This window comes from Chelonia mydas, chromosome 1 (assembly GCF_015237465.2).
Source record: "Chelonia mydas isolate rCheMyd1 chromosome 1, rCheMyd1.pri.v2, whole genome shotgun sequence".
NCBI lineage: Eukaryota > Metazoa > Chordata > Testudines > Cheloniidae > Chelonia > Chelonia mydas.
This window is the reverse complement of record NC_057849.1, coordinates 206,424,962-206,451,127: the sequence shown is the minus strand read 5'-3', so window position 1 is coordinate 206,451,127 and position 26,166 is coordinate 206,424,962. Positions and strand designations below refer to the sequence as shown.

The 26,166-nt window shown below is 50.3% G+C and overlaps 1 protein-coding gene and 1 long non-coding RNA gene across 13 annotated transcripts in view; one reads left to right on the top strand and one right to left on the bottom strand.

The window, feature by feature from the left end:
- LOC102946326 (PILR alpha associated neural protein) overlaps positions 1–5,816 on the top strand; it is a 29,477-nt gene extending 23,661 nt beyond the window's left edge. For 10 of the 11 annotated variants that reach the window (XM_043539464.1, XM_043539400.1, XM_037910789.2 and 7 more), the window contains one exon: positions 187–5,816. In XM_043539464.1, coding sequence (XP_043395399.1) covers positions 187–208 — 22 coding nt within the window. In that variant the 3' untranslated portion in view covers positions 209–5,816. The remainder of the gene's footprint in view (positions 1–186) is intronic. The other variant, XM_043539436.1, reaches the window with a different exon arrangement.
- Positions 1,312–26,166, bottom strand: part of LOC114019843 — a 43,989-nt gene continuing 19,134 nt past the window's right edge. For both annotated transcript variants that reach the window (XR_006288524.1, XR_006288519.1), the window contains exon 3: positions 1,312–3,456. This is a non-coding gene — a long non-coding RNA (uncharacterized LOC114019843). The remainder of the gene's footprint in view (positions 3,457–26,166) is intronic.

Genomic DNA, 26,166 nt, shown 5'->3' with positions numbered 1-26,166 from the left:
AGCTGTCCTCCAGTGCTGAGGGGTCTGTGAGCCCGGGTTGTCCTCTCTCTAAGGGAAGGCCCTGTGGCTTGAGATGCTAGGAACTAGGAGCCTTGGGGAGAGGGTAGGGATGGGGAGCAGTCCTAGCCAGGAAGGGAGAGGCATCTTCCATCTCTGATTTTTATTTCATTCCCTTTTTTCCCCCAGGATTCCACTGGTAAACCTGTGAGAGCAGCAGAGCTGGCTTCCACAACCCCTCTTGTCACGTCCAGGGAGTGTTCTGTTGCCTCTGCTACACCAGAAACAAGTTGCTTGTGCCACAACTTTCCACCACCATCATTAACTTAACCATCCCAGGATGTGCTTGGGCAATGGACAGACTGGGCCTCACTGGTCCCATGCTGGGGGAGAGAAAGCATGGGGATAACCCACAAGATGGGGTGACAAGGGAGCGGGGGGTGCAAGAGCAGTTGGTGTTGTGAAATCTAAACCCCCTGACCCTCACCCAACATACACAATGCACTTTGATCTCTGAGAATAACCCACCAGTGCATGCCTAACATGGGGGTACGGGAGGTGGAGAGGCAAGGTCCTACCCCCAGTCCCAGTCTGTTTGTTCCTTCCTGTGTCGTGTGCTTTGAAGTGTCTTCCGAATAGCTGGAGCTCCATGGTTGCAGAATTCCCAGCCTTAGGCAGGGATTCCGATGGGGTGGGGGGGTGTCTTCTGCTAAGGCCTTGACCTCTCCTAAGGGACCCAGGTACTGGCAGCAGCTACTGGTGGGTGTTGGGAAGACCTCACTCAGCACCTGCCCCCCCCCTTCCATGGGGGAACCTTGCATCTCCCTCTGTAAGTCCTGTCTCTTTGTTTTCTCTTTCTCCCAATGCTCCTCCTTCTCTCTGTCTCTTCCTCTATAACCTGGAAATCATCATCTTTTCTCTCTCACTGGGAAAGGCTGCAGAATAGTTTCCATACTCGCCCTGCTTCCAGGCACTCAGATCTTTTAGACCCCAGCTGTCAGGGTTCCCTCCTCACTCTGAACTACAGGATACAGATGTGGGGACACTCATGAAAGACCCCCTAAGCTTATTTCTACCAGCTTAGGTTAAAACTTCCCCAAGGCACAAATCTCTATTTGTCCTTGGACTGAGGTATGCTTCCACCACCAAGTGATTTAGACAAAGAATCAGGGAAAGGACCACTTGGAGTTCCTATTCCCCCAAAATATCCCCCCAAGCCTACACCCTCCTTTCCTGGGGAGGCTTGAAAAATAAACAAGGTGAGCACAAACCAGACCCTTGGGTTTGTAGGACACTAAAAACCCAATCAGATTCTTAAAAAACAAAACTTTATTATACAGAAAAAAGAGTAAAAGAAGCATCTCTGTAAAATTAGGATGGAAGGTAATTTTACAGGATAATCAGATTCAAAACACAGAGGATTTCCCTCTAAGCAAAACTTAAGTTACAAAAAAACAGGGATAAACCTCCCTGCAGCACAGGGAAAATTCACAAGCTAAAACAAAAGATAAACTAATGCATTTCCTTGCTTTGCTTACAATTTTTGTAATCTAGATGCTTAGTTCAAGTAGGGCTTTGGGAGATGTATTTTCCCTGTCCTCATTCCTTGCTGACCCAGAGAGAACCAACAAAGAGAACAAAGCAAAAACCATCCCCCACAGATTTGAAAGTATCTTCTCCCCTTATTGGTCTTTTTGGTCAGGTGCCAACCAGGTTACCTGAGCTTCTTAACACTTTACAGGTAAGGAGGGATTTTATGATACCCTTAGCTGTATGTTTATGACATGCCCCGCAAATCATAGACCGTGCTGGACAGCCTGCTTCACACTGACTGTGATTTCTTCCTGGAGCTCTAGGAGAAAACAGAATAAATAAGACACATACACCTTTAGATATACTACTGATTACATAAAAATTCACAATATTTTTCACATTTCAAGGATGATTTTAACCAGTTGATTCTGGGAAACTTTCACAGGAGAGTGCATCAGCCACTTTGTTAGAAGTTCCTGAAATGTGTTGTATTTCAAACTCAAAATCTTGAAGAGCTAAACTCCACTGAAGAAGTTTTTTGTTATTGTCCTTGACGATACAAAGCCACTGTAGCGCAGCATGGTCGGTTTGCAGGTGGAAACACCGTCCCCAAACGTATGGGCATAGCTTCTCCAGAGCGTAGACAATGGCGTAACATTCCTTTTCGCTGATTGACCAGTGGCTTTCCCTCTCAGACAGTTTTTTTTGCTGAGAAATACAACAGGATGGAATTCTTGATCCGGTCCTTCCTGCATTAAAACTGCTCCTACACCACGCTCGGATGCATCTATAGTGACCAGGAAAGGTTTGTCAAAGTCTGGAGCCCTTAGCACAGGGTCAGAGATGAGTGTCGCTTTAAGCTGGTGAAAGGCGTTCTGAGACACTTCAGTCCACTGAACTGCATCTGGCTGTTTCTTTTTGGTTAAATCTGTCAGTGGGGCGGCAATTTGGCTGTAGTGTGGTACAAATCGCCTGTAATATCCAGCCAAGCCTAAGAAGGATTGGATCTGTTTCTTTGACTTTGGGACAGGCCACTTTTGGATAGCATTCACTTTAGCCTGTAGGGGGTTGATAGTTCCTTGACCCACCTGGTGTCCAAGGTAAGTCACTCTGTTTAGGCCTATTTGATGCTTTTTAGCCTTAACGTTTAGTCCTGCCTGCCTTATGCAGACTTTTTGCAGATGCTCCAGGTGTTCTGCCCATGAATCAGAAAAGATGGCCACATAGTCAAGGTAGGCGACTGCAGATTCTCCTAATCCTGCTAGGAGACTATCTACAAGCTTCTGGAAAGTAGCAGGTGCATTTCGCAGCCCAAAAGGGAGCATATTAAAATTCATACAGCCCTACATGGGTGATGAAGGCTGACCTTTCCTTGGCGGATTCATCCAGTGGTACTTGCCAGTACCCCTTGGTTAAGTCTAAGGTAGAGATGAACTGGGCCCGCCCCAGTTTCTCCAATAGCTCATCTTTGAGTGGCATTGGATAGTTGTCTGGGTGAGTTACAGCATTTAGCTTATAGTAGTCCACGCAAAAACGTATCTCCCCATCTGGTTTGGGAACTAGAACCACTGGAGACGACCATGCACTGTTAGAGGGGTGGATTACACCCATTTGTAGCATGTTCTGGATCTCCGTTCTATAGCAGTTTTGGCTTGAGGAGACACCTGGTAAGGTTGGGCTCTAATTGGGTGAGCATTACCTGTGTCAATGGAGTGGTATGCCCTTTCGGTTGATCCTGGGGTGGCTAAGATCATCGGTGTGAAGCTAGTGCACAGCTCCTTGATCTGCTGTCGCTGCATACAACCAAGGGTCATGGAGTGGTTCACCTCTTCCACACCACTGTCACTTTTTCCTTCGTAGTAGACCCCTTCGGGCCACTCAGCGTCATCTCATCCATGGGCTGTAAACTGACAAACCTTTAATTCCCTGGAATAAAAGGGCTTTAGAGAATTAAAATGGTATGCTTTAGGCTTTTGGTTTGAGGTGGGGAATGCTATGAGATAGTTAACAGCACCCAAGCGCTCTTGGACCGTGAATGGCCCTTCCTATGACGCTTCCATCTTATGGGTCTTGAGAGCCTTCAAGACCATAACCTCGTCCCCTACTTTGAAGGAACGCTCTCTGGCATGGTTATCATACCAGGCTTTTTGCTCTTCCTGAGCATCTTTTACGTTTTCTCTAGCAAGGGCTAAAGAGGTTCAGAGGGTATTTTGTAGGTTGGTTACAAAGTCCAGAATGTTAGTTCCTGGAGAAGGTATAAACCCCTCCCATTGCTGCTTCACCAACTGTAATGGCCCCTTAACCTCACGGCCATACACAAGTTCAAATGGTGAAAACATAAACTGGGGCGTGGTACAGCTCGGTAGGCAAAGAGCAACTGCTGCAACACTAGGTCCAATCATTGGAGTGCTCATTTATGAATTTACGTATCATGCCCCCCAAAGTTCCATTAAATTTCTCCACCACGCCATTTGTTTGATGGTGGTAAGGGGTGGCAACCAAGTAGTTCACCCCATGAGCTTTCCACAGGCTTTTCATGGTCCCTGCCAGGAAATTAGTTTCTGAATCCATAAGGATGTCGGAGGGCCAACCTACCCTGGCAAAAATGTCTGTTAATGCCTGGCACACACTTTTAGCCCTGGTGTTGCTTAGAGCTACCGCTTCCGGCCATCGGGTGGCAAAATCCATGAAAGCCAGTATGTACTGCTTTCCTCTGGGTGTCTTTTTTGGAAAAGGACCCAGAATATCCACAGCTACTCACTGAAAGGGAACCTCAAGGATGGGGAGTGGCTGAAGAGGGGCTTTGACCTGGTCTTGAGGTTTTCCCACTCTTTGGCATACCTCACAAGACGGGACATAGGTCGAAACATCCTTGCCCACTCCCTCCCAGTGGAAGGACTTCCTCAAACGGTCTTTGGTTCTGTTCACCCCAGGATGGCCACTAGGATGATCGTGGGCTAAGCTAAAGAGCTTTACCCGGTACTTAGTTGGAACTACCAGCTGTCTCTTTCTACAACAAACCGGGATTGATTAGAAGAGCTGAGAGGCAGTTTGGTCTCCTCTCCAAGGTGATGTTTTCAGAAAGCTTGAGGCAAAATCCTCTAGCCATTTTGTAGTTCAGGACGTATGAAAAACAATCCTGAGCAAGGTAACTGCCCTGCATACAATCCTGAGCAAGTCTTTTATAGGGCTACTGCAAAAGCTGATGAAGCATAACGCATGGAGATGGCTGGCTGGACAGAACTCTTACTGGGAACTGGGGCTTTGGCTAGGTGTTTGGTGGGGAAGTGGCTTGGATTTAACAAAGATCTGATGATGGTTTCAGCTGAGCCTTCTATCAGGACCCAAGCAGCCCAAATGGGGTGAGGAAAGGGCAGCGGAGGCAGTGAGGGATTGATGCCATGGGACAGGCAAAGAGGGGACCCACCCTGTCCATGTTGCAAAAGGGAGCAGTTCAGAGGCCACACATGGGAATGTTTTGAGGGTGCTATATACCATTCAGTTACTCCTGGACTGCTCCCAGTCCACCAGACAGCACTTGTGAGAGACAGAAAGAAGGACAGACAGAGGTGGGATATTCACAGACAATTAGGATGGGGCCAAATGCCTAGGACACAACGGTTATGTTGTCACTGCCAGAAAAGGTGTGTTTGTACAATCCTAGTGGAGACAAAGCTCTGAGTCTCTGCCATGATGGAGCTAGTTGAGGTCAACTATTGACCTCATCTACCTATCTTGCAGTAATAAGTGCCTGTGCCTTGTCCCCACTAGGATTTTACAGTGAGCTAGCCAACATGAGATAGTCATCTCAGCGTAAAGAAACCACTTTGTTTGTGAAGACATAGCCAAAGAGCAAAGACTCCACAGCACAGAGACCTTCAGTAGATAAACCACAGGAGCAAGAAAAGCCCTGGTCCTGCCCAATAGCCCAGCTGTGCAAAGCAATTCACTGGATCTTAGTAGCAGAACGTCATCATTTCAAGCTTTGCCACCACTAAATTGATTTGTGTTTCAAATGTTAAATTCTCCAGGGTTACTTGGGTCCCACAAGAAACGCCATTGTCTCCCTTTATTCTCTTCTTAATGCCTGTCCAGATAGAACCACCTCTACCTGGTGGAGGGGGAAAGAGACCAAATGGTTTGATGTATTTTCTATTTAATTCACTGACAAGGCTATTGATAGGGACATGAAAAAGTTACCTGTAATTACCTTTATAAAACACAACAAACAAACAATAGACATTTGGAAATGCTGATGTTTAAGTAAAATTACAGGCTTATTTTTTTAAAAACTAGATTGATTTATAACTACGAACTGTTTCGTTATCTAGGATCCATTTTAAACTGTGTCTATAACAGGAAATTTGTGGTAGTTTAATCACATCAGTTTACAATGTAATCACTTCAACTGGTTTAACTCTTGCTTAAATTGGTTTGTCTTGTGTTGGTAAATTACCAAATTAAGCTAAACTCATTTAAATGAGGTTTAAACTGATTTAAGCACATCTACATTAGAGATTTTTCACTAGTTTAACTAGATGTTTTTAAAAACAATTTAATTAAATCAGTGCAACTTTTCTAGTATAGATGAGGCTTAAATTTAGGTTCTCAGATCTTCATTCCATTCACCTGATGAGCTAGGGATGACTGTTCTGCCTTTCCATTTGCAGCAAGAAACAACATAAAAATGTTTGTGGCACATGCAGCTAGTTCAGTGCATGCTGATTGTTTTAGGGAATTTACACGCTCTGCTGGCAAGAGGTGTGTTAGTAGCTCTGAGTGAAATGTTTTTGGCAAATAGTAATTTCAGCAAAAATTAATTTTTTCAGAGCATGTAAATGATTTGCAAATTCAGTTTGAATTTAATTTTGGCTGAAAAAAGTCAAAGTTTTAATCATTTTGAAATGTTTTGTTTTGACTTTTCAAAATGGCATTCCATTCCATTGGTTTCAGTCTGATTCAAACTGAATATTTTTTCTGGTTTGGCCTCCCAAACTGAAAAATCTGGTTTTTGCTCACTTTTGTTTGTAAGCTCTGCAAGCTTGTCTGCAAGCTCTCAGTATATTCGCAAAAAGAAAAGGAGTACTTGTGGCACCTTAGCGACTAACTAAAAAATCAGTAAATGCGGAAGAGAAGTCTCCTGTAGCAACATTACCTCGAATATATTGGACATGTAAAATGTTTTCTTAGTCCAATTTTTCTAACTAAATATTAAGCTAATATGCTACCATTAGCATCATTCATTATCTCACCTGAAACATACAGGATGTGCTATACAATCTGCTGCATTTTCTGACTTTACAATCAAAAAATGTCTTACTAAAACTTCTTGCGTTGGGTAAATAATCTCACTAAGCCTGATTCATCCCTGCCTGGAGCCTTAGGAAGTAATCATTTTCAGCTGTGTACAGTGAGGCTGAAACACTCCCACATCAAATTGTCTACTTGTTCATGCCCAATTTGCACAGGTGTCAGTGACAACACAAGGTACAAGGCCAGGAGAACCAGGCCTTCTGTCTCTCCTTTTCTCTCTGGATCTAGCAGTTTCCCCCTTCCCCACAGATGAGTTGAGTCCTGCAGTAGGAAGTCCTGACTGGACACCTGGGCTAAGCTCCAGATCCCCTAGCACACCCCAGTCAATGTTTCCTTGCAGCCTCAGCCCTGCCTCAGGCAGGAGGGGTCAGAGAGATAGCAACAGGCCACCGTCTTTCACTGCCTGCCAGTCCCCACTTCCTTGGCCTGCTGTTTTTCTTACCCACCTTTTCCCCTCTTCCCACTCTCACTTCATGCTCCTGCCCCACGCATCTCTTCCCTCCTGCTGTTTCAGTCTCCCCCTTCTTTTCTTGTTCTCTCTCTCTCCTGCTCTGTCTTGTTCTGTTTCTTCCCACACCCATTTCTCTCTGTTCTTCCCTTTGTGCCTCCCCCCTTGACTTGCTCTCTCCCTCCCCCACCCCTGTGCGCTGTGATATATATTTTTGTAGGATTCTCTTTTCCTTGTGGTGAAATATTCAGTTCTTGTGGGATGTAAGTTTCAACATTTTTAAATAAATTTACAAAATACTGAAAACAAAACTGCTGCTGTGTACGGTGTCATGTCAGGGAGCCCAAGATGGCCATCACCCAGGGAGCCTGGGATGGGGGCATCACACATACAATCCTCTGTCCTGGGCCATAGAGGAGGCAGAATTCAACCCCATTCAATCCTGGGCTTCAGCCCTCTCTTCTAACACACAAGCATTGCTCCCTGCTCTTGTGGGACCCCCTGCCTTCCATGCAAAGTGTCCTCTCTCTGCCACAGGATGCAGGCTCCAGGTTCAGACCCAGGGTGGTGGTTTTGCCTGTTTACATGCAATTTCCAAGCTACAGTCATGGACTCTTCATTGCATGATGATTTCTGATTGAAGCAGAGTGGCAGTAAGAGGAGAGACAGAAACGCTGAAAGAATGGGAGGAAGATGGAGATATGCTGGGAGCAGAAAACTCGCTTGCTCCGTTCCCCTCAGCTGCCTCCGCGATTTCTATTTACAGCATTGCTGCCTCCCCTCCTGGCCACGCTGCTGCTGTTGCTGGTTTCTAGGGCTGCTCTGTAATTAAGCATCCTTGTATCCTTTTACTCCCGCACTTTATTAACTCTGGCAGTGATCACTGGAGGAGTGGCAGAAGCATGTGGGGGAAGGGGAAGGCTGCAAACTACAGCAACATATTGTGGCAGATTTAGGTGGTTAGGTTCCCTGGCTACTGTCCTAGGGCCTCTACCCACTGGAGATAGGACCCAGGCCCCCAGTTACTGTCCTGGGGCCCCTTCCTGTTGGGGATGGGATACAGCCCCCCCCCCCTCCCCCAGTTACTGTCCCAGGGCCCCTTCTCACTGGGGATGGGACACAACCCCCACCATTACTGTCCTGGGGCGCTGTCCGACTGGGGATGGACCTAGGCCATTCAGGGGCCTCCATCTGCTGGAGATGGGAACCTGGATCCCCCAGTTACTGTCGCCACGGCCCCTTCCTGCTGCAGATAAGACCCAGGCTCCCCAGTTACTGTCCCACAGCCTTAACCCACTGGAGATAGGACTCAGGCTGCCCTAGTTACTTTCCCAAGGTTCTACCCACTGGAGATAGTAACTGGGGAACTTGTGTCCTGTCCCGAGTCCTCTACCTGTTCGAGATGGAATGTTAGCTTCGGAGCCCACTCCTGCCCTAAGGTTCTGTATGCTGGTTTAGGAGCAGAAGTTTACTCACTCCATGACTCTTCAGCCTCTCTCTCAAATCCCTTTCCCTCTAATCAAATACATATTAAGAGCCGGGAGCTGGGGATGCCTGAGGGGGTCCCATTGAAGATGTTCTAGATTCTCTCTCTCTCCTGAAAGAGCCTCCCAAACTCAACTGTAAGTCAGGATGGCTGAAAAAAAAAATTCAGCTGCCACCATCACTGCTTCAGCTCTGCCTTCTCGGGCATCAGATGATTTTTTCCCTGCTGTCCTCTCAGCTGGAGCTAACCTGCAGGGACTTGGTGAAATATTCCTCTACTCCATTAGGGCCTGTTCTCCACAAAAAACAATGTTCCTGGTGCTGCCCTTTCGGCACCCTGCCTCATTCACCGGCTTATGGCTGTTCCCTCATGAGTCCTTGCCATACCCCATCTGCGTTCCTGCTTCCCCACACCTCAATTCCTACTCCACCTCCTCTCCCACTCCCTTTCTTCTTCCAACTAGGAACTAGAAGAGGAAACATCTTAAAGTTAGAGGAAAAAAAGGGAAGAAATAATTCTGAACATTGCATGTAAAAAGCACACCCCAAAATCCAACCCCCAAACCTCTGCTAAATCGATAAGAAGCTAAACATGCACAGGGTGTGTTAGGATGGTATCAGAATGGGTCAGCTCATGGTAGCTCAGGCAGCCAGTACTTTCTGTGCTGGGTGCTTTTTATGCCTCACAATCTGAACTTCAATTTACAATGATACAAATATTTTCCAGAAGTGGCCACTGATCTGGGTGGCTCAACATGGGGCCTGGTTTTCAGAGATGAGCAGTTTCAGCTCCCACTGACTTCAGCGTGGGATATGGGTGTTTCTAAAACTCCCCCAAACAGGGACACCCAGGAGTGAAAGTAACTTAAAGGACTTAATGGTACGCTGGAGTCCTGGGAGTGGGGAGTGGCCTCAACCAGAAGAGGCGTGGCCTCATCTGGAAGAGGCAGGGCCTTTAAATCAAGATTTAAAGGCCCCGGAGCTGTGGCTGGGAGCCCCAGGGCCTTTAAATCACCCCAGAACTACCAGATGCAGAGGCGGCTGAGAGCCCCAGGGCTCAGGAGTGAATTAAAGGGCCCGGGGCTCCGGCCACCATGGAGCTACCCCGGCAGCAGGGCTTGGGCAGTGCTTTAAAGGCCCCAGGCTCCCCGCAGTGGCAGGAGCACCGGGCCCTTTAAATCCCAGCCCAAGCCCAGCTGCCAGAGCCCCAGGGTAACGGCGGCAGGGCTCCGCCGGTGATTTAAAGGGCCCGGTGCACCTGCCACTGTGGTGAGCCCCGGGGCCTTTAAAGTGCTGCCCGAGCCCCGCTGCCAGAGCTCTGGTGGTGGCTTTAAAGGGCCTGAGGCTCCCCGCAGTGGCCAGAGCCTTTAAATCACCGCCGGGGAAGCTGGTCCAGTCTGGCACAGTGTATCATACCAGCTTACTTTCACCTCTGGGGACACCCCATTTGGACTGACTCTAGCCCTAAGTTGCAAAGAAAAGCTTCAGCGTGTAACTAAGTCTGCAGAAAACCTGAGGTTATGGCTTCACAGCAGAGTTCACTTGAGTGTCTGGACTTACTTTACTTCTCTCAAGTTAGCCTACCTCAAGCAACAACTGCCAGACCATGAAATAACACTTCACTACTGAGTCCACAATGGCGCTGCAATTGCTCATGGTTGGCACTAAAAGGTAAGTCAACACTGTCATGGCTTTGCTGCTCTAGTACCTGCGATAGCTATGTTATAGCCCATGATTGCAGTGTAGACATCTGAGGCACATCCCATGTTCATTAACAGTCACGTAATAAGCAGAGTCACACTATTAATTCTTTCACTGTGGAAGAAGGCACTGGAAAACTAGTGATACATGCCTGCATCCACATTGCAGCCTGGGTATGTTAGCAGCTGACAAACTTGGCTCACGTGAGCTTTAGCCTAAATCCGCCTGGCCAGCCAACTTGAGTTCAAAGCACCACCACACTTGAGTTTTTGTGTGCAGACTGGAGTCAAGTTTAGGGTTGCCAACCCTCCAGGAGTGTGTTGGAGTCTCCAGGAATTAAAGATTAATCTTTAATTAAAACTGTCATGTGATGAAACCTTGAGGAATAGTCAAGTTAGGGGCAATACACAAATTATAACTCAGGTTGGTAAACTTTGCAGTGAACATGAGCCCTAAAACAAGCCTTTGTAGTATCTCAAATAATAGAACTTGCGTAGGTACCATCATTCCATTTCCAATCTGGTCCTTGAGGGCAGGACTGCATCTGCTCAGTGGCTGCTCAGTGTGAAGCTGGAAGGCTGTACAGAGTTTGGGTTTTCTCTCACTTTTTTTGCTTCTCTTATCTAAAGTGCTAGTGTCTCTGCTGCCAAAACCAGGAATGGAACGAATCTGCCAGCTTAGTCCTACCTACCAGCAGCCAAACCTGACGAACCCAGCTATGGCTAATTAAAAGTCAAAGATGCAGGAATTCCTAACAAGCAGAGCCTGAAGAAACATAGGACTTTGGGGATAAATAAAGCCTAAGAGCTGGTGTGACACATGGCTAGAAAGGGTTAAACATCCTGAAAAATAAATAACCCACAGAAGACGTGTGGCGGGGTGGGGGGGGGGGAGGAGGGGAGATAATGTTTGTGTTTTTGTGTATTTACATATGTATGAATAGGATGGACAATGTAATCAACCATCCCTGTCTATGCTGTATTCTGATAATTCTATCCTATCCCTATCTCCCCCATGAGCTCCTGCCTCAGTCCCCTCCACCTCCCCATCCTTCTTCAGTTCCTGTCCCATCCATCCATCTGCTCCAATTCCTCCTCCCCCTAGCTCTTGCTCCTATGCACCCTCCCCTTCAAGTTCCTATCTCATATACCCCCCCTTGCCCTCTTGGCTCCTGCCTCTGCTCTTGTCCTCTCAGCTCCCACCCCTGCCCCTGCTCTATGTGAGTCAGACTGTTCATTCGTCTTCACCATGCTGCTTGGATGCCAGCAGCGGGATCACTTAGAGCACAGAAGAGACATCATCCCACTTCTCAGTTGTAGTGCCCAGTCCCACCCCAGCCCACATCAACAATTGCAAGGAAGGTCTTGGGCCTGAGCATGCTCAGTCATTCTGTGGGAATGATGCACATTCAGTCCAGTGAACAGGTAGGAACTGTGAGGAGATAGAGCATGCTCAGTGTAGTAGACAGAGTCTTCATTTAGTTGCCAAACTCCAACAAGCTTCTAGTGAACATGTGTTAACTGTGATTTTTATCACAGACTTACAGCTTCATCAAATTTGGGTAGATTTTTATGGGAATAGCAAAAGGCACATTCCTGACACCATAACAACCTTCTGCCAAATTTCAGATAGCTTCCCCAAAGCATGGGGGCTCTAGAGCTTCTCAACAAAACAATTGTAAGAATTTTTGAAGATGAGCAAAGCAACATATTTTTGGCTAACTTCCTTCCAGAAGCAGGTGAACTGTTATAACTGAAACTTTCTAAAAAATTCAGCCTGGGGCAGATACATGGCATGGAAAATTTCATCCTGATCGGTTAAATTTTAATCAACGTTATAAGCAACAGAAAACAGAGTATTGGCCAACCTTAATATGAGGCAGGGCTACCAGCTCCATCTATAATAAATTATGAAAACTCCCTGTAATGATGACCAGCTGTGATCGGGGTCCTAGTGGGGGGCCAGCTGTGGTCACTCAATTAGGGTGAACTGCAAAGAATGGGACAGTCAAAAACCCCCAAAGCTGGTGGATATTCCAATACTTATGCTGGCTTGGTAAATCTAAAACAGCCTCTTTATTACCTTACTGGTTACTCAGAAGTCCAAACACAGTTCCCTTAAAGTGATCCAGCCTCAGGCCTCCATCCAGGTACCCACATCAAGTATGATTTCTGAAAATCTTATTTCATCATATAAAAGAAAAGGTTCTCCCAATCCCAAAGGATCGGACACATTACCTCCCAGGTTAATGAATGTTTCAGATCTTACCCAAATACACACTACAGCCAATTCTTATTAACTAAACTAAAATATATTAAAAACCAAAAGAGAGTATGGTTAAAAGAGCAATATACATACAGACATGAGTTCAATTCGTTGAGGTTCAGATTCATAGCAGAGATACCAAGATTTGTAGTTCCAAAGAGTTCCTTTAGAATCCAGTTCATAGGTCATGGTCCAATGTGAAAATATCATATTCAGGGTGTACCAGCATAATTCCCAGGAAATATTTTTCCAAATGGGAACAAAACTATATTTTGAAAATATCAAAATCTTCCATGAAACAGCATGACCTTTCCCTGCCCAGATGGCCTCACCACTATGCTTTACACTGATTAGCAGGCTCAGCAGAGAGGCCAAGAACTGCATGGACCATGGAGGCTGAACTACCCCTGCTACTCCTGGAGGAAGTCACCGCAGATCATGGCTGAGATAGGCTGGCAAGGGGGGAGGGGGCAAAGGGGGGAGGGGAAAGCTTCCCCAGCTGCTATCCTGTAGATAAACAGAGGGGTTCATTCACCAAAGTGTATGAGTACTAAACCCCAATAACTTTTTAAAGCCACAGTTTATGGTTATATGCAAATTAGTTTTAAATAGACAAATTATCTCAGTAAAATATTTTGCATAAAATATCACACACGGAGCTGCACAAAACTTGGCAGTTATATGAGCAAAACACAATTAAAGCATAGTCAGTTTGGATACACTGAATCATTTGTGCCAGAGCAATCTGTATAATTCTTACATACATACAAAAAAACCCTACAGTAAAAGCATTGGAGTTGCAAAGTCAAACCCTGGAAAGTTAGAAACTGCCAGAATTAAGATTGCCTGTACAACTTTAATTTGGCCCCTCTTGTGCGTATGCATTAGGACAGCCTTTGCTCACGTGTTGTTTTGTCCATAGGACTCCTGCCTCAGTCAGTGCACAGGATGGAAAGTGCTCAGGGAATGAGGCAGCAGTTCAATATTTCTTTTATCCTCCTCCTTGAATGTGGCCCCAGGTTTATTTTACTGCAGACCCTCCTAAACCTGCACTGATTACAGAATTGACTTTCCCATGGGCATTTCTATAATATCTAAGAGCTTCACAACGTTCATGAATTCATCTTCCCAACACCCAGTGTGGTACGGAGGCAATATCCCCATTTTACACATAGAGAATGGACGCCACAGTTGTCAAGGTCATGTTAATTATGAGTGCCCAAGCAGAGATGCCTAGGGTCTGAATATTTTTAGAGATCTTAGCATTTTATATGTACAGAGTACACCTCCCATTGACTTCAAACTCAACTGTGAGTTCTCAGCATTTCTGCAAATCAGCCCCCAGGTGTCTCAAGTTGGATACCTGGAAAGTGAAGGACAGTTAGTTAAAAAAAAAAAAAAAAGGCAACTGACAAAAAAAATTCCAGCCTTTGGCAACATTGACACCCACATGGTTCAGCAGCAGCTCTGGAACCTTTAAAGTAACTGCATAGACCTCTGCCACTTGAGCTAACTGAGTGACTGGTAGCAATAGAAGGCTCTTATCTTCTGCAGCCAGTAGAGGTGGCTGAGACACTTTGACAGTGGGCAGCATGACTATTTGCTGATAGTAGAGAAATGCTGGGACACAGGAAGCCTAGCTTCTGAAGAAAAGTGTTTAATGATTATAAACTAGGGCTGTCAAGCAATTAAAAAAATAATTGCAATTAATCGCACTGTTAAATGATAACAGAATACCATTTATTTGAATATTTTGGATGTTTTCTACATTTTCAAATATATTGATTTCAATTACAAAACAGAATACAAAGTGTACAGTGCTCACTTTATATTTATGTTTGATTACAAGTATTTGCACTGTAAAAAAAACAGAAAAAATAGTATTTTTCAATTCACCTAATACAAGTACTGTAGTGAAATCTCTATCATGAAAGTTGAACTTACAAATATAGAATTATGTGGAAAAAAAAACTGCATTCAAAAATAAAGCAAACAATGTAAAATTTTAGAGCCTGCAAGTCCACTCAGTCCTACTTCTTGTTTAGCCAATCGCTCAGACATACAAGTCTGTTTACAGTTGCAGGAGACAATACTGCCTGCTTCTTGTTTACAATGTCACTTGAAAGTAAGAACAGGCGTTCACATGGTACTGTTGTAGCCGGTGTCACAAGATATTTACGTGCCAGATATGCTAAAGATTCATATGTCCCTTCATGCTTCAACCACCATTCCAGAGGACATGCGTCCATGCTGATGACGGGTTCTGCTCAATAACGATACAAAGCAGTGCAGACTGACGCATGTTCATTTTCATCTTCTGAGTCAGATGCCACTAGCAGAAGGTTGATTTTCTTTCTTGGTGGTTCGGGCTCTGTAGTTTCCGCATCAGAGTGTTGCTCTTTTAAGATTTCTGAAAGCATGCTCCACACCTCATCCCTCTCAGATTTTGGAAGGCACTTCAGATTCTTAAGCCTTGGGTTGAGTGCTGTAGCTATCTTTAGAAATCTCACACTGGTGCCTTCTTTGCGTTTTGTGAAATCTGCAGTGAAAGTGTTCTTAAAATGAACAACACGTGCTGGGTCTTCATCCGAGACTTCTATAACATGAAATATGTGTCAGAATGCAGGTAAAACAGAGCAGGGGACATACAGTTCTCCCCCAAGGAGTTCAGTCACAAATTGAATTAACGCATTATTTTTTTAACAAGCATCATCAGCATGGAAGCATGTCTTCTGGAATGGTGGCCGAAGCATGAAGGGGCATATGAACGTTTAGCATATCTGGCACGTAAATACCTTGCAATGTCGGCTACAAAAGTGCCATGCAGATGCCTGTTCTCACTTGCTGGTGACATTGTAAATAAGAAGAGGGCAGCATTATCTCCTGCAAATGTAAACAAACTTGTTTGTCTTAGCCCGGGTCTACACTAGGAGTTGAGGTCGAATTTAGCAGCGTTAAATCGATTTAACCCTGCACCCGTCCACACGACTAAGCCCTTTTTTCCGACTTAAAGGGCTCTTAAAATCGATTTCTTTACTCCACCCCCGACAAGGGGATTAGCGCTGAAATCGGCCTTGCCGGGTCGAATTTGGGGTACTGTGGATGCAATTAGACGGTATTGGCCTCCGGGAGCTATCCCAGAGTGCTCCATTGCGACTGCGCTGGACAGCGCTCTCAACTCAGATGCATTGGCCAGGTAGACAGGAAAAGGCCCGCAAACTGTTGAATTTCATTTCCTGTTTGGCCAGCGTGGCAAGCTGCAGGTGAGTGCAGAGCTCATCAGCAGAGGTGACCATGATGGAGTCCCAGAATCGCAAAAGAGCTCCAGCATGGACTGAACGGGAGGTACGGGTTCTGATCGCTGCTTGGGGAGAGGAATCCGTGCTATCAGAACTCCTTTCCAGTTTTCGAAATGCCACAACGTTTGTCAAAATCTCCCAGGGCATGAAGGACAGAGGCCATAACAGGGACCTGAAGCAGTGCCGCGTGAAACTGAAGGAGCTGAGGCAAGCCTACCAGAAAACCAGAGAGGCAAACGGCCGCTCCGGGTCAGAGCCCCAAACATGCCGCTTCTATGATGAGCTGCATGTCCATTTTAGGGGGTTCAGCCACCACTACCCCAACCGTGTTGTTTGACTCCTTCAATGGAGATGGAGGCAACATGGAAGCAGATTTTGGGGATGAGGAAGATGATGATGAGGTTGTAGATAGCTCACAGCACGCAAGCGGAGAAACCGGTTTTCCCGACAGCCAGGAACTGTTTCTCACCCTGGACCAGGAGCCAGTACCCCCCGAACCTACCCAAGGCTGCCTTCCGGACTTGCCAGGCGGAGAAGGGACCTCTGGTGAGTGTACCTTTTTAAATAGTATACATGGTTTAAAAGCAAGCGTGTTTAATGATTAATTTGCCCTGGCAAATTTCCTCCATACGCTGCAATGCTTTGTTCTGCAATGATTCTCGACTACGTGCTACTGGCCTGGAGGATTTCCGCTCCATCCCCAGACACGTTAACAGACTTTTCCAGTAGATGTACTGGCCGCGAATGCCAGGGACATCTCCATAAAGCTCTCCTGGATGTACTCCCAAAGCCTTTGCAAAAGGTTTCTGGGGAGGGCAGCCTTATTCCATCCACCATGGTAGGACACTTTACCATGCCCGGCCGCAGCAGACGTCCTCTGGGAGATAGTCAAACACCACTCCCTGGTGGACGTCTGGCGCGACCACCACCCAGATGACATTTCCACGTTCACCTTTGTCCGGGTGGAGGCCCATCGGTCGCGCCACTCCCGGTTGGACCATATTTATTTATCACGTTTCCACCTTTCACGAGCCCACTCCTCCAGCATCCGGCCGGACCCATTTTCTGACCATGATTTAGCCACCGTGACGGCCTCCCTCTGCGCGGAGAGGCCGGGGCCGGCCTATTGGCATTTCAACAACAGCTTGTTGGAGGATGTGGGCTTCGTGACGTCCTTCCGGGAGTTCTGGCTGGCCTGGCGAGGGCAGTGGCATGCCTTTCCCTTGGCGCGGCGGTGGTGGGACCTGGGGAAGGTGCGCGCCCGGCTCTTCTGCCGTGAGTACACCCGGGGCACCAGCTGACGGAGGGATGCGGCGATAGAGCATTTGGAACGGGAGGTCTTAGAGCTGGAGAGGCATCTGGCCGCCGACCCCGAGGATCCGCCCCTCTGTGGAGCGTGCCGGGAGAAGAGGGAGGAGCTCCGGGCCCTCGAGGACCATCGGGCCCGGGGTGCCTTTGTTCGATCCCGCATCCGCCTCCTTCGGGAGATGGATCGCGGCTCCCGCTTCTTCTACGCCCTGGAGAAAAGGAGGGGGGCCAAGAAACACGTCACCTGCCTTCTGGCAGAAGCCAGCACCCCCGTCACGGATCCGGTGGAGATGTGCGGGAGGGCAAGAGCCTTCTACGCAAGCCTTTTCTCCCCAGATCCGGCCGATCCTAACGCTTGCAGAGTGCTCTAGGAGGAGCTCCCTACGGTCAGCACAGGCGACCGAGACCCGGCTCAAACTGCCTCTCACTCTGGCCGAGTTCTCGGAAGCCCTCCGTCGCATGCCCACCAATAAATCTCCGGGCATGGACGGGCTGACTGTGGAGTTCTACCGCGTGTTCTGGGACGTCCTCGGCCCAGACCTAGTCACCGTCTGGGCTGAGTCTTTGCATAGCGGGGTCCTCCCTCTTCCGTGCAGGTGAGCCGTGCTCGCCTTATTACCGAAGAAGGGGTACCTCCGCGATTTACAAAACTGGTGTCCCGTCTTGCTCCTCAGCACGGACTACAAAGTTGTGGCAAAAGCAATCTCGCTGCGGCTAAGGTCCGTGCTGGCGGACGTGGTCCACCCAGACCAGACCTACACAGTCCCGGACCACCGCATTTTTGATAACCTATATCTGGTCCGGGACCTTTTGGAACTCGGGTGTAGGGACGGTCTGTCGTTCGCCCTCCTGTCCTTGGATCAGGAGAAGGCGTTCTACAGGGTGGATCATGGGTATCTCCTGAGCACTCTGCAAGCGTTTGGCTTCAGACCCCAGTTTGTGGGTTTTCTCTGGGCGCTGTATGCCTCTGCAGAGTGTCTGGTCAGGCTCAACTGGACCCTAACCGAACCAGTCAGCTTCGGGCGAGGAGTACGGCAGGGGTGCCCCCTCTCGGGCCAGCTGTACACTCTGGCAATCGAGCCCTTCCTCTGTCTCCTCCAAAGGAGGTTGACAGGATTGGTGCTGCGGGAGCCGGAGCTGTGGCTGGTCCTGTCGGCGTACGCTGATGACGTGCTCCTCGTGGTCCAGGGCCCGGGCGACTTGGCGCGGGTGGAGGCTTGCCAGGCCATCTATTCGGCAGCCTCCTCCGCCCAAGTCAGCTGGGTCAAGAGCTCTGGCCTGGTGGTCGGGGATGGCTGGCAGGCGAGCTCCCTCCTACCCGCGCTTCAGGCCATCTGGTGGAGCGCAGGTCCGCTGCTCTATCTCGGCGTTTACCTTTCTGCCACGCATCCCTCTCTGCCAGAGAAATGGCACAATTTAGAGGGCGGGGTGACAGAGCAGCTCCAGAAATGGACAGGACTACTCCAGTGCCTCTCCCTTCGAGGGAGAGCGCTGGTGCTTAATCAGCTAGTCCTGTCCATGCTCTGGTACCGGCTCAACAGCCAAGCAGCTGGGCTTCAGAAGCCAAGCAGCTGGGTGGTGGCACCTCCTGCTCAGGCTCAAGGATTGGTGGGGTGGGGAGGGGGCTCTCAGCGATGCCGGGCGCAGACTCTATGGTGGGTTTAGCAGCCACGGCATCAGGAGGTGGACTATCTTCTGTAGGGCCCCCGCCCGGGAAGGAGGTTGATTGCTCCACACCAACGAGGGGTGCCCCTGCTGACTCGGGTCCCGGCCGCATGGCACTGGCCGTCGCCTCAACAGGCTCGGCAGCCGTCAGTGGGGTGCCTTCTGCGGCTGGGTTGATGGAGGAGTCCAGGGGCTCCTCAGAGGTGGGAGCAGAAGCAACGGTTAGGGGGAGGGAGCATGGGGAAAGGGGGGCCGGAGTGAGGTCGCCCAGATCGAGGCCCGCTGGCAAAGGGTCATCCTCCCCCGGGTGACCAGGGTCAGACCCAGGGCCTTGATCTCCTCATATATGGAGGGGAGATCGCTTTCCGCCACCCTGGGGTTCTCTCCGCCGGCACCCGAAGCGACAGTTGCCTCGGGGCTCACAGGGGCTTCAGATGGTACCAGGGCAGGAGGGGCTCCTTCGGGGGCCTCGGAGAGGAGGGACTCCCATGGAGGGGAGATACTAACTTCCAGTGCTGCCACGTCTTCCCCAGCCGGCACTGGTGGATGGAATACACCCGTGGGCAAAGCGGAAGGCTCGGCATCGGTGGTGCCCTTCCTGGTCTTCCGGGGGCCCTCCGCATCGGATGGGAGGAGCGGAGCTCGAGCCTTGGTAGTGGTGGTAGTGGTGGTGTCCACAGCAGCAACGGCTGGGGCTGGGGTCCCTCACTCCCCCCGTCTGGGGAGCGGGCTTGCAGGCCCCCCCCGAAGGGGCTGCAGTTGGAGCAGTAGCAGCACCCGAGGGTGGGGGGTCCAGCAGCCGGCCAGCAACCAAGTAGCAGAGAAGAGCGGTGGTGTCTGGCCCAGCCAGGGGAGCAGCTGGATCAGCAGTAGCAGCAGGGAGAGCCCAGGGCCTAACAGCAGCAGTAGCAGCTGCAGGAGCAGCAGCCCTCTCCCTCCTTCTCCCTCCAGGCCAGAGGGCTACAGGAGAGCGTTCCTATTGGGATCCGGGAAGTGGGCGGGCGAAGCCCGCACACTGCTAAAGGATCCCCCCCACCCAGCCTAAGAGGGGGATCCACAGGACCTGGACACCAAATAAATCCAGGGGACAACTAATGAAATAACAGGGAAATAACAGGGACTGCAGAGCCATTGGCCATTATCTTTGAAAACTCATGGCGATTGGGGGAGGTCCCGGACGACTGGAAAAAGGCTAATGTAGTGCCCATCTTTAAAAAAGGGAAGAAGGAGGATCCTGGGAACTACAGGCCAGTCAGACTCACCTCAGTCCCTGGAAAAATCATGGAGCAGGTCCTCAAGGAATCAATTCTGAAGCACTTAGAGGAGAGGAAAGTGATCAGGAACAGTCAGCATGGATTCACCAAGGGCAAGTCATGCCTGACTAATCTAATTGCCTTCTATGACGAGATAACTGGCTCTGTGGATGAAGGGAAAGCAGTGGACTGTTGTTCCTTGACTTTAGCAAAGCTTTTTACATGGTCTCCCACAGTATTCTTGCCAGCAAGTTAAAGAAGTATGGGCTGGATGAACGGACTATAAGGTGGATAGAAAGCTGGCTAGATTCTCGGGCTCAACGGGTAGTGATCAATGGCTCCATGTCTAGTTGGCAGCTGGTGTCAAGTGGAGTGCCCCAGGGGTCGGTCCTGGGGCCGGTTTTGTTCAATATCTTCATAAATGATCTGGAGGATGGTGTGGATTGCACCCTCAGCAAGTTTGCAGATGACACTAAACTGGGAGGAGTGGTAGATATGCTGGAAGGTAGGGATAGGATACAGAGGGACCTAGACAAATTGGAGGATTGGGCCAAAAGAAATCTAAGGAGGTTCAACAAGGACAAGTGCAGAGTCCTGCACTTAGGATGGAAGAATCCAATGCACCGCTACAGACTAGGGACCGAATGGCTCGGCAGCAGTTCTGCAGAAAAGGACCTAGGGGTTACAGTGGACGAGAAGTGGGATATAAGTCAACAGCGTGCCCTTGGTGCCAGGAAGGCCAATGGCATTTTGGGATGTATAAGTAGGGGCATAGAGAGCAGATCGAGGGATGTGATCGTTCCCCTCTATTCGACATTGGTGAGGCCTCATCTGGAGTACTGTATCCAGTTTTGGGCCCCACACTACAAGAAGGATGTGGAAAAATTGGAAAGAGTCCAGCGGAGGGCAACACAAATAATTAGGGGACTGGAACACATGACTTATGAGGAGAGGCTGAGGGAACTCGGGATGTTTAGTCTTCAGAAGAGAAGAGTGAGGCGGGATTTGATAGTTGCTTTCAACTACCTGAAAGGGGGTTCCAAAGAGGATAGCTCTAGACTGTTCTCAGTGGTAGCAGATGACAGAACAAGGAGTAATGGTCTCAAGTTGCAGTGGGGGAGATTTAGGTTGGATATTAGGAAAAACTTTTTCACTAGAAGGGTGGTGAAACACTGGAATGCGTTACCTAGGGAGGTGGTGGAATCCCCTTCCTTGGACGTTTTTAAGGTCAGGCTTGACAAAGCCCTGGCTGGGATGATTTAGTCGGGGATCGGTCCTGCTTTGAGCAGGGGGTTGGACTAGATGACCTCCTGAGGTCCCTTCCAACCCTGATATTCTATGATACTATGAGGAGTGTGGTCAAAGGGTCAAACGAAGGGAACCGGACGGGGACACCGAGCAGAGAACCCCGGACAGCGCCCACTGCTCCTCAAAGGCGTCAAGGGAGTCAGTGGACACCACCCAGAGGAACTCTGCCCAGACACGTGAACGGACCGAGGATCGGAAATAGGCCCCACAGTCACAGGAGACTCCATTGGCCAACCTCCTCACTCTGGTTTTATAGATGGCCATTTTAGCTAGGGCCAGGAGGAGGTTGACCAAGAGATCCCGTGACTTTGTGGGGCCATGGATAGGGAGTGCATAAATAAGAAGGTGCGAGGAAAAGTGCAACCAAAAAAGTAATAAAATATTGGTGAGGAGTCGGAATAGAGGCTGCAGCCTGGCATACTCCAGATATACGTGTGCCTGGGTTTCCCTCACACCGCAAAAGGGGCAGGTGTCTGGGATAGGGGTGAACCGCGCCAAGTACATGCCCGTGCTCATGGCTCCGTGAAGGAGCCGCCAACTGATATCCCCGGTGGGCCTCAGGACCAAGATGGAATATAGGCTGGCCCACCGGGGCTCCTCACCCTCCAAAGGTGGCAGGAGGTCCCACCATTTTGTATCGGGGCGGGACACGAGGATGAGGGCGTGTGGGGTGTGGAGCATGAGTGTGTATAGATGTTTCCTTGGCTCGGCCGCAAGGATTCAGGGGCTGGGGAGGGGGTTCTCACCAATGCTGGGTGCAGGCTCTATGGTGGGTTTGGGAGCCATGGCATCAAGAGGTGGACTGTCTTCTGTAGGGCCCCCGCTCAGGAAGGAGGTCAATTGCTCCACCCAACGAGGGGTGCCCCGGTGGCTCAGGTTCCGGCCATGTGGCACTGGCTGTCGCCTCAGCTGGGTTGATGGAAGAGTCCAGGGGCTCCTCGGAGGCGGGAGTGGAAGGAACAGTTAGGGGGAGGGAGCCTGGGGAAAGGGGGGCCGGAGTGAGATCGCCCAGATCAAGGCCCGCTGGCAGAGGGTCGTCCTCCACCTGGGTGACCGGGGTCAGACCCAGGGCCTCGATCTCCTCGTAAATGGAGGGGAGATCACCTTCCACCCCCATCCTCCTCACTCTGGTTTTATAGATGGCCATTTAGGCCAGGGCCAGGAGGCAGCCGGGTCCTGGATGCCCCTCCTTGCCGGGCCAAGGGGCAGTCCCTCCGGACGTGCCCCATCGCCCGGCAGAGGTAGCACCAGGCCTCCCCTGTGGAATAATGCACCCGGTTATGGGCCCCCTGGTAGGGGATGAGGAATGACCCCTCGACAGCCTCTCCATCACGCGCCGGCAGCGGCAGTTGAAGCTGCACCTGCCAGCGGAACGAGAGGACGTGACGGAGGGCGGGGTCTTTGCAGCCCAACAGGAGAGGGCTCACAACGGAGATGGGTTTCCCCAGGGTGGAGAGAGCGGGTAATAGGGCAAAACTGGGAAGAAAGGGAGGGACAGAGGTCAGGACCAGATGAACGCCCAGGTCCTCTAGCGGCTCTCGGGGGATGAACACCGCCCCCCCCACCCCCCCGCCAGGCCCCTCTCCACCACCTCCTGGGCTGTGGCCTCCAATGCTAAGAAGAAGACGACCTTTTCATACATTTTGGAGGCCGCCACAATGGCCATGGGCCCCACCACCCTTGCCAACGCCCGCACATAGGTTTGTATGTGGGGCGAGGCAGGCACCAGGAGGCAACGGACGCTGTGCTTCCTGGTCAAGGTCAGGAAGGGGTCCTGGCCACTATAGATGGTAGCAGAGGTGGTGGGTGGGAGAGATGACATAGCGGCAGGTGGGGGGGCTGCCGCCACCTGGCCGTATGCCCTGGGGGCCGGGGGAAGAGCACCCGCAGAGCTGGTAGAGGGAACAGCGGGGAGGGACGCCATGGCAGTGGGGGCAGCCCCTGCCATGGAAGCCTTGGTCTTTTTTGCGGGGCCCTGTCATAAAAATAAAGGGAAGGGTAACCACCTTTCTGTATACAGTGCTATAAAATCCCTCCTGACCAGAGGCTAAACCCTTTCACCTGTAAAGGGTTAAGAAGCTAAGATAACCTTGCTGGCACCTGACTCAAAATGATCAATGAGGAGACAAGATACTTTTAAATCTGGAGGGGGGGAAACAAAGGGTCTGTCTGTCTGGGTGATGCTTTTGCCAGGAACAGATCAGGAATGCAGTCTCAGAAACTCTGTTAAGTTAGTAAGTAATCTAGCTAGAAATGCGTTAGATTTCCTTTTGTTTAATGGCTAGTAAAATATGCTATCCTGAATGGAATGTATATTCCTATTTTTGTGTCTTTTTGTAACTTAAGGTTTTGCCTAGAGGGATTCTCTATGTTTTGAATCTGATTACCCTGTAAGGTATTTACCATCCTGATTTTACAGAGGTGATCCTTTTATCTTTTCTTTCATTAAAATTCTTCTTTTAAGAACCTGATTGATTTTTCATTGTTCTTAAGATCCAAGAGTTTGGGTCTGTGTTCACCTGTACAAATTGGTGAGGATTTTTATCGAGCCTTCCCCAGGAAAGGGGGTGTAGGGCTTGGGGGGATATTTTGTGGGAAGACGTCTCCAAGTGGGCTCCTTCCCTGTTCTTTGTTTAACACGCTTAAACATGCCCTCAGAGAAATGGCTGCACTGGCCATCACAGACTCCGCCCCCCCCCACCAAACTACTGGAACAGAAGTGTCCAGGCAGCAACTGCAAGGATCACTTAGCAGCGAGCGTCAGGGGATCCAGCCAGTCTCCCCGGTCGTAGTCCAGGAGGTCTCCGACTCTTGTGACTTCTGCCAGGACCAACCTCTGGCGCACTGAGGGGGACTCCGCCACCTGCACGCGAAGCTGGGGGTTGTGCAGCAGGGGCTCCATGAGGAGATCTACCCCCTCAGTGGCCGCCACGGACCTGGTCATTGAAAGCAGTTTCCAGGTCCGGAGGAGGTCCTGGTAGAAGACCGGCAGCATGGAGAGATCTCGCGGAAGACCTCTCGGATGAAGATAAAGGAGCTGCCGGTCATATCAGAGCCCTTGGAAGTGGCGCAGGAAGGTGTGTGCCATATACACCACGCCAGACTACCTGCACCATAAAGGAGCCTCTGCAGGGCCTGGAGGTGGAAGACATGGACCTGAGTATGCAGACATTTCAGGCCCTGCCCTTCTTCCTCCAGGGGTAGATGGGGAACCCCTACAGGGACCCAGCGCAGTTCTGACCAAAAGAACTCCAGAATCGATGTCCGGAGGTTGGCCAGGAAACCCGGGGCCGGGACCAGGGTGTTGAGTCAGTACCAGAGCATGGACAGGACTAGCTGATTAAGCACCAGCGCTCTCTCTCGAAGGGAGAGGCACTGGAGTAGTCCTGTCCATTTCCGGAGCCGCTCTGTCACCCTGCCCTCTAAATCATGCCAGTTCTCCAGTGGAGAGGGATGCGTGGCAGAAAGGTAAACGTCAAGCTAGTGCTGCGGACCCGTGCTCCACCAGATGGCCTGAAGCGCGGGTGGGAGGGAGCTCGCCTGCCAGCCATCCCTGACCACCAGGCTAGAGCTCTTGACCCAGTTAACCCGGGCGGAGGAGGCTGCCGAATAGATGGCCTGGCAAGCCTCCACCCGCGCCAAGTCACCCGGGTCCTGGACCACGAGGAGCACGTTGTCAGCGTACACCGACAGGACCAGCCGCAGCTCCGGCTCCCACAGCACCAACTCCATCGACCTCCCTGCGGAGGAGACAGAGGAAGGGCTCGATCGCCAGAGCATACAGCTGGCCCGAAAGGGGGCACCCCTGCCGAACTCCTCGCCCGAAGCTGACCAGTTCGGTCAGGGTCCAGTTGAGCCTGACCAGACACTCTGCAGAGGCGTACAACACCCGGAGAAAACCCACAAACTGGGGTCCGAAGCCCAACGCTCACAGGGTGCTCAGGAGATACCTGTGATCCACCCTGTCGAATGCCTTCTCCTGATCCAAGGACAGGAGGGCGAACGACAGACCATCCCTACACCCGAGTTCCAAAAGGTCCCGGACCACATATAGGTTGTCAAAGGTGCTGCGGCCTGGGACAGTGTAGGTCTGGACTGGGTGGACCACGTCCGCCAGCATGGACCCTAGCCGCAGTGAGATTGCTTTTGCCATGACTTTGTAGTCCGTGCTGAGGAGCGAGACGGGACGCCAATTTTGTAAATTGCGGAGGTCTCCCTTCTTTGGCAATAAGGCAAGAGGGATGTGTGGCGGATGTGGCGAGCTGGAGCTGCGGCTGGTCCTGTTGGCGTATGCCGACGATGTGCTCCTCGTGGTCCAGGACCCGGGCGACTTGGCATGGGTGCAGGCTCGGCAGGCCATCTATTTGGCAGCCTCCTCCGCCTGGGTCAACTAGGTCAAGAGCTCTGGCCTGGTGGTCGGGGACGGCTGGCAGGCGAGCTCGCTCCCACCCGTACTTCAGGCCATCCGGTGGAGTGCGGGTCCGCTGCTCTATCTCGGCATTTACCTTTCTGCCATGCTCTGATATGACCGACAGCTCCTTTATCTCCATCCAAGAGGTCTTCCGCCAGACCTCTCCAGGCTGCTGGTCTT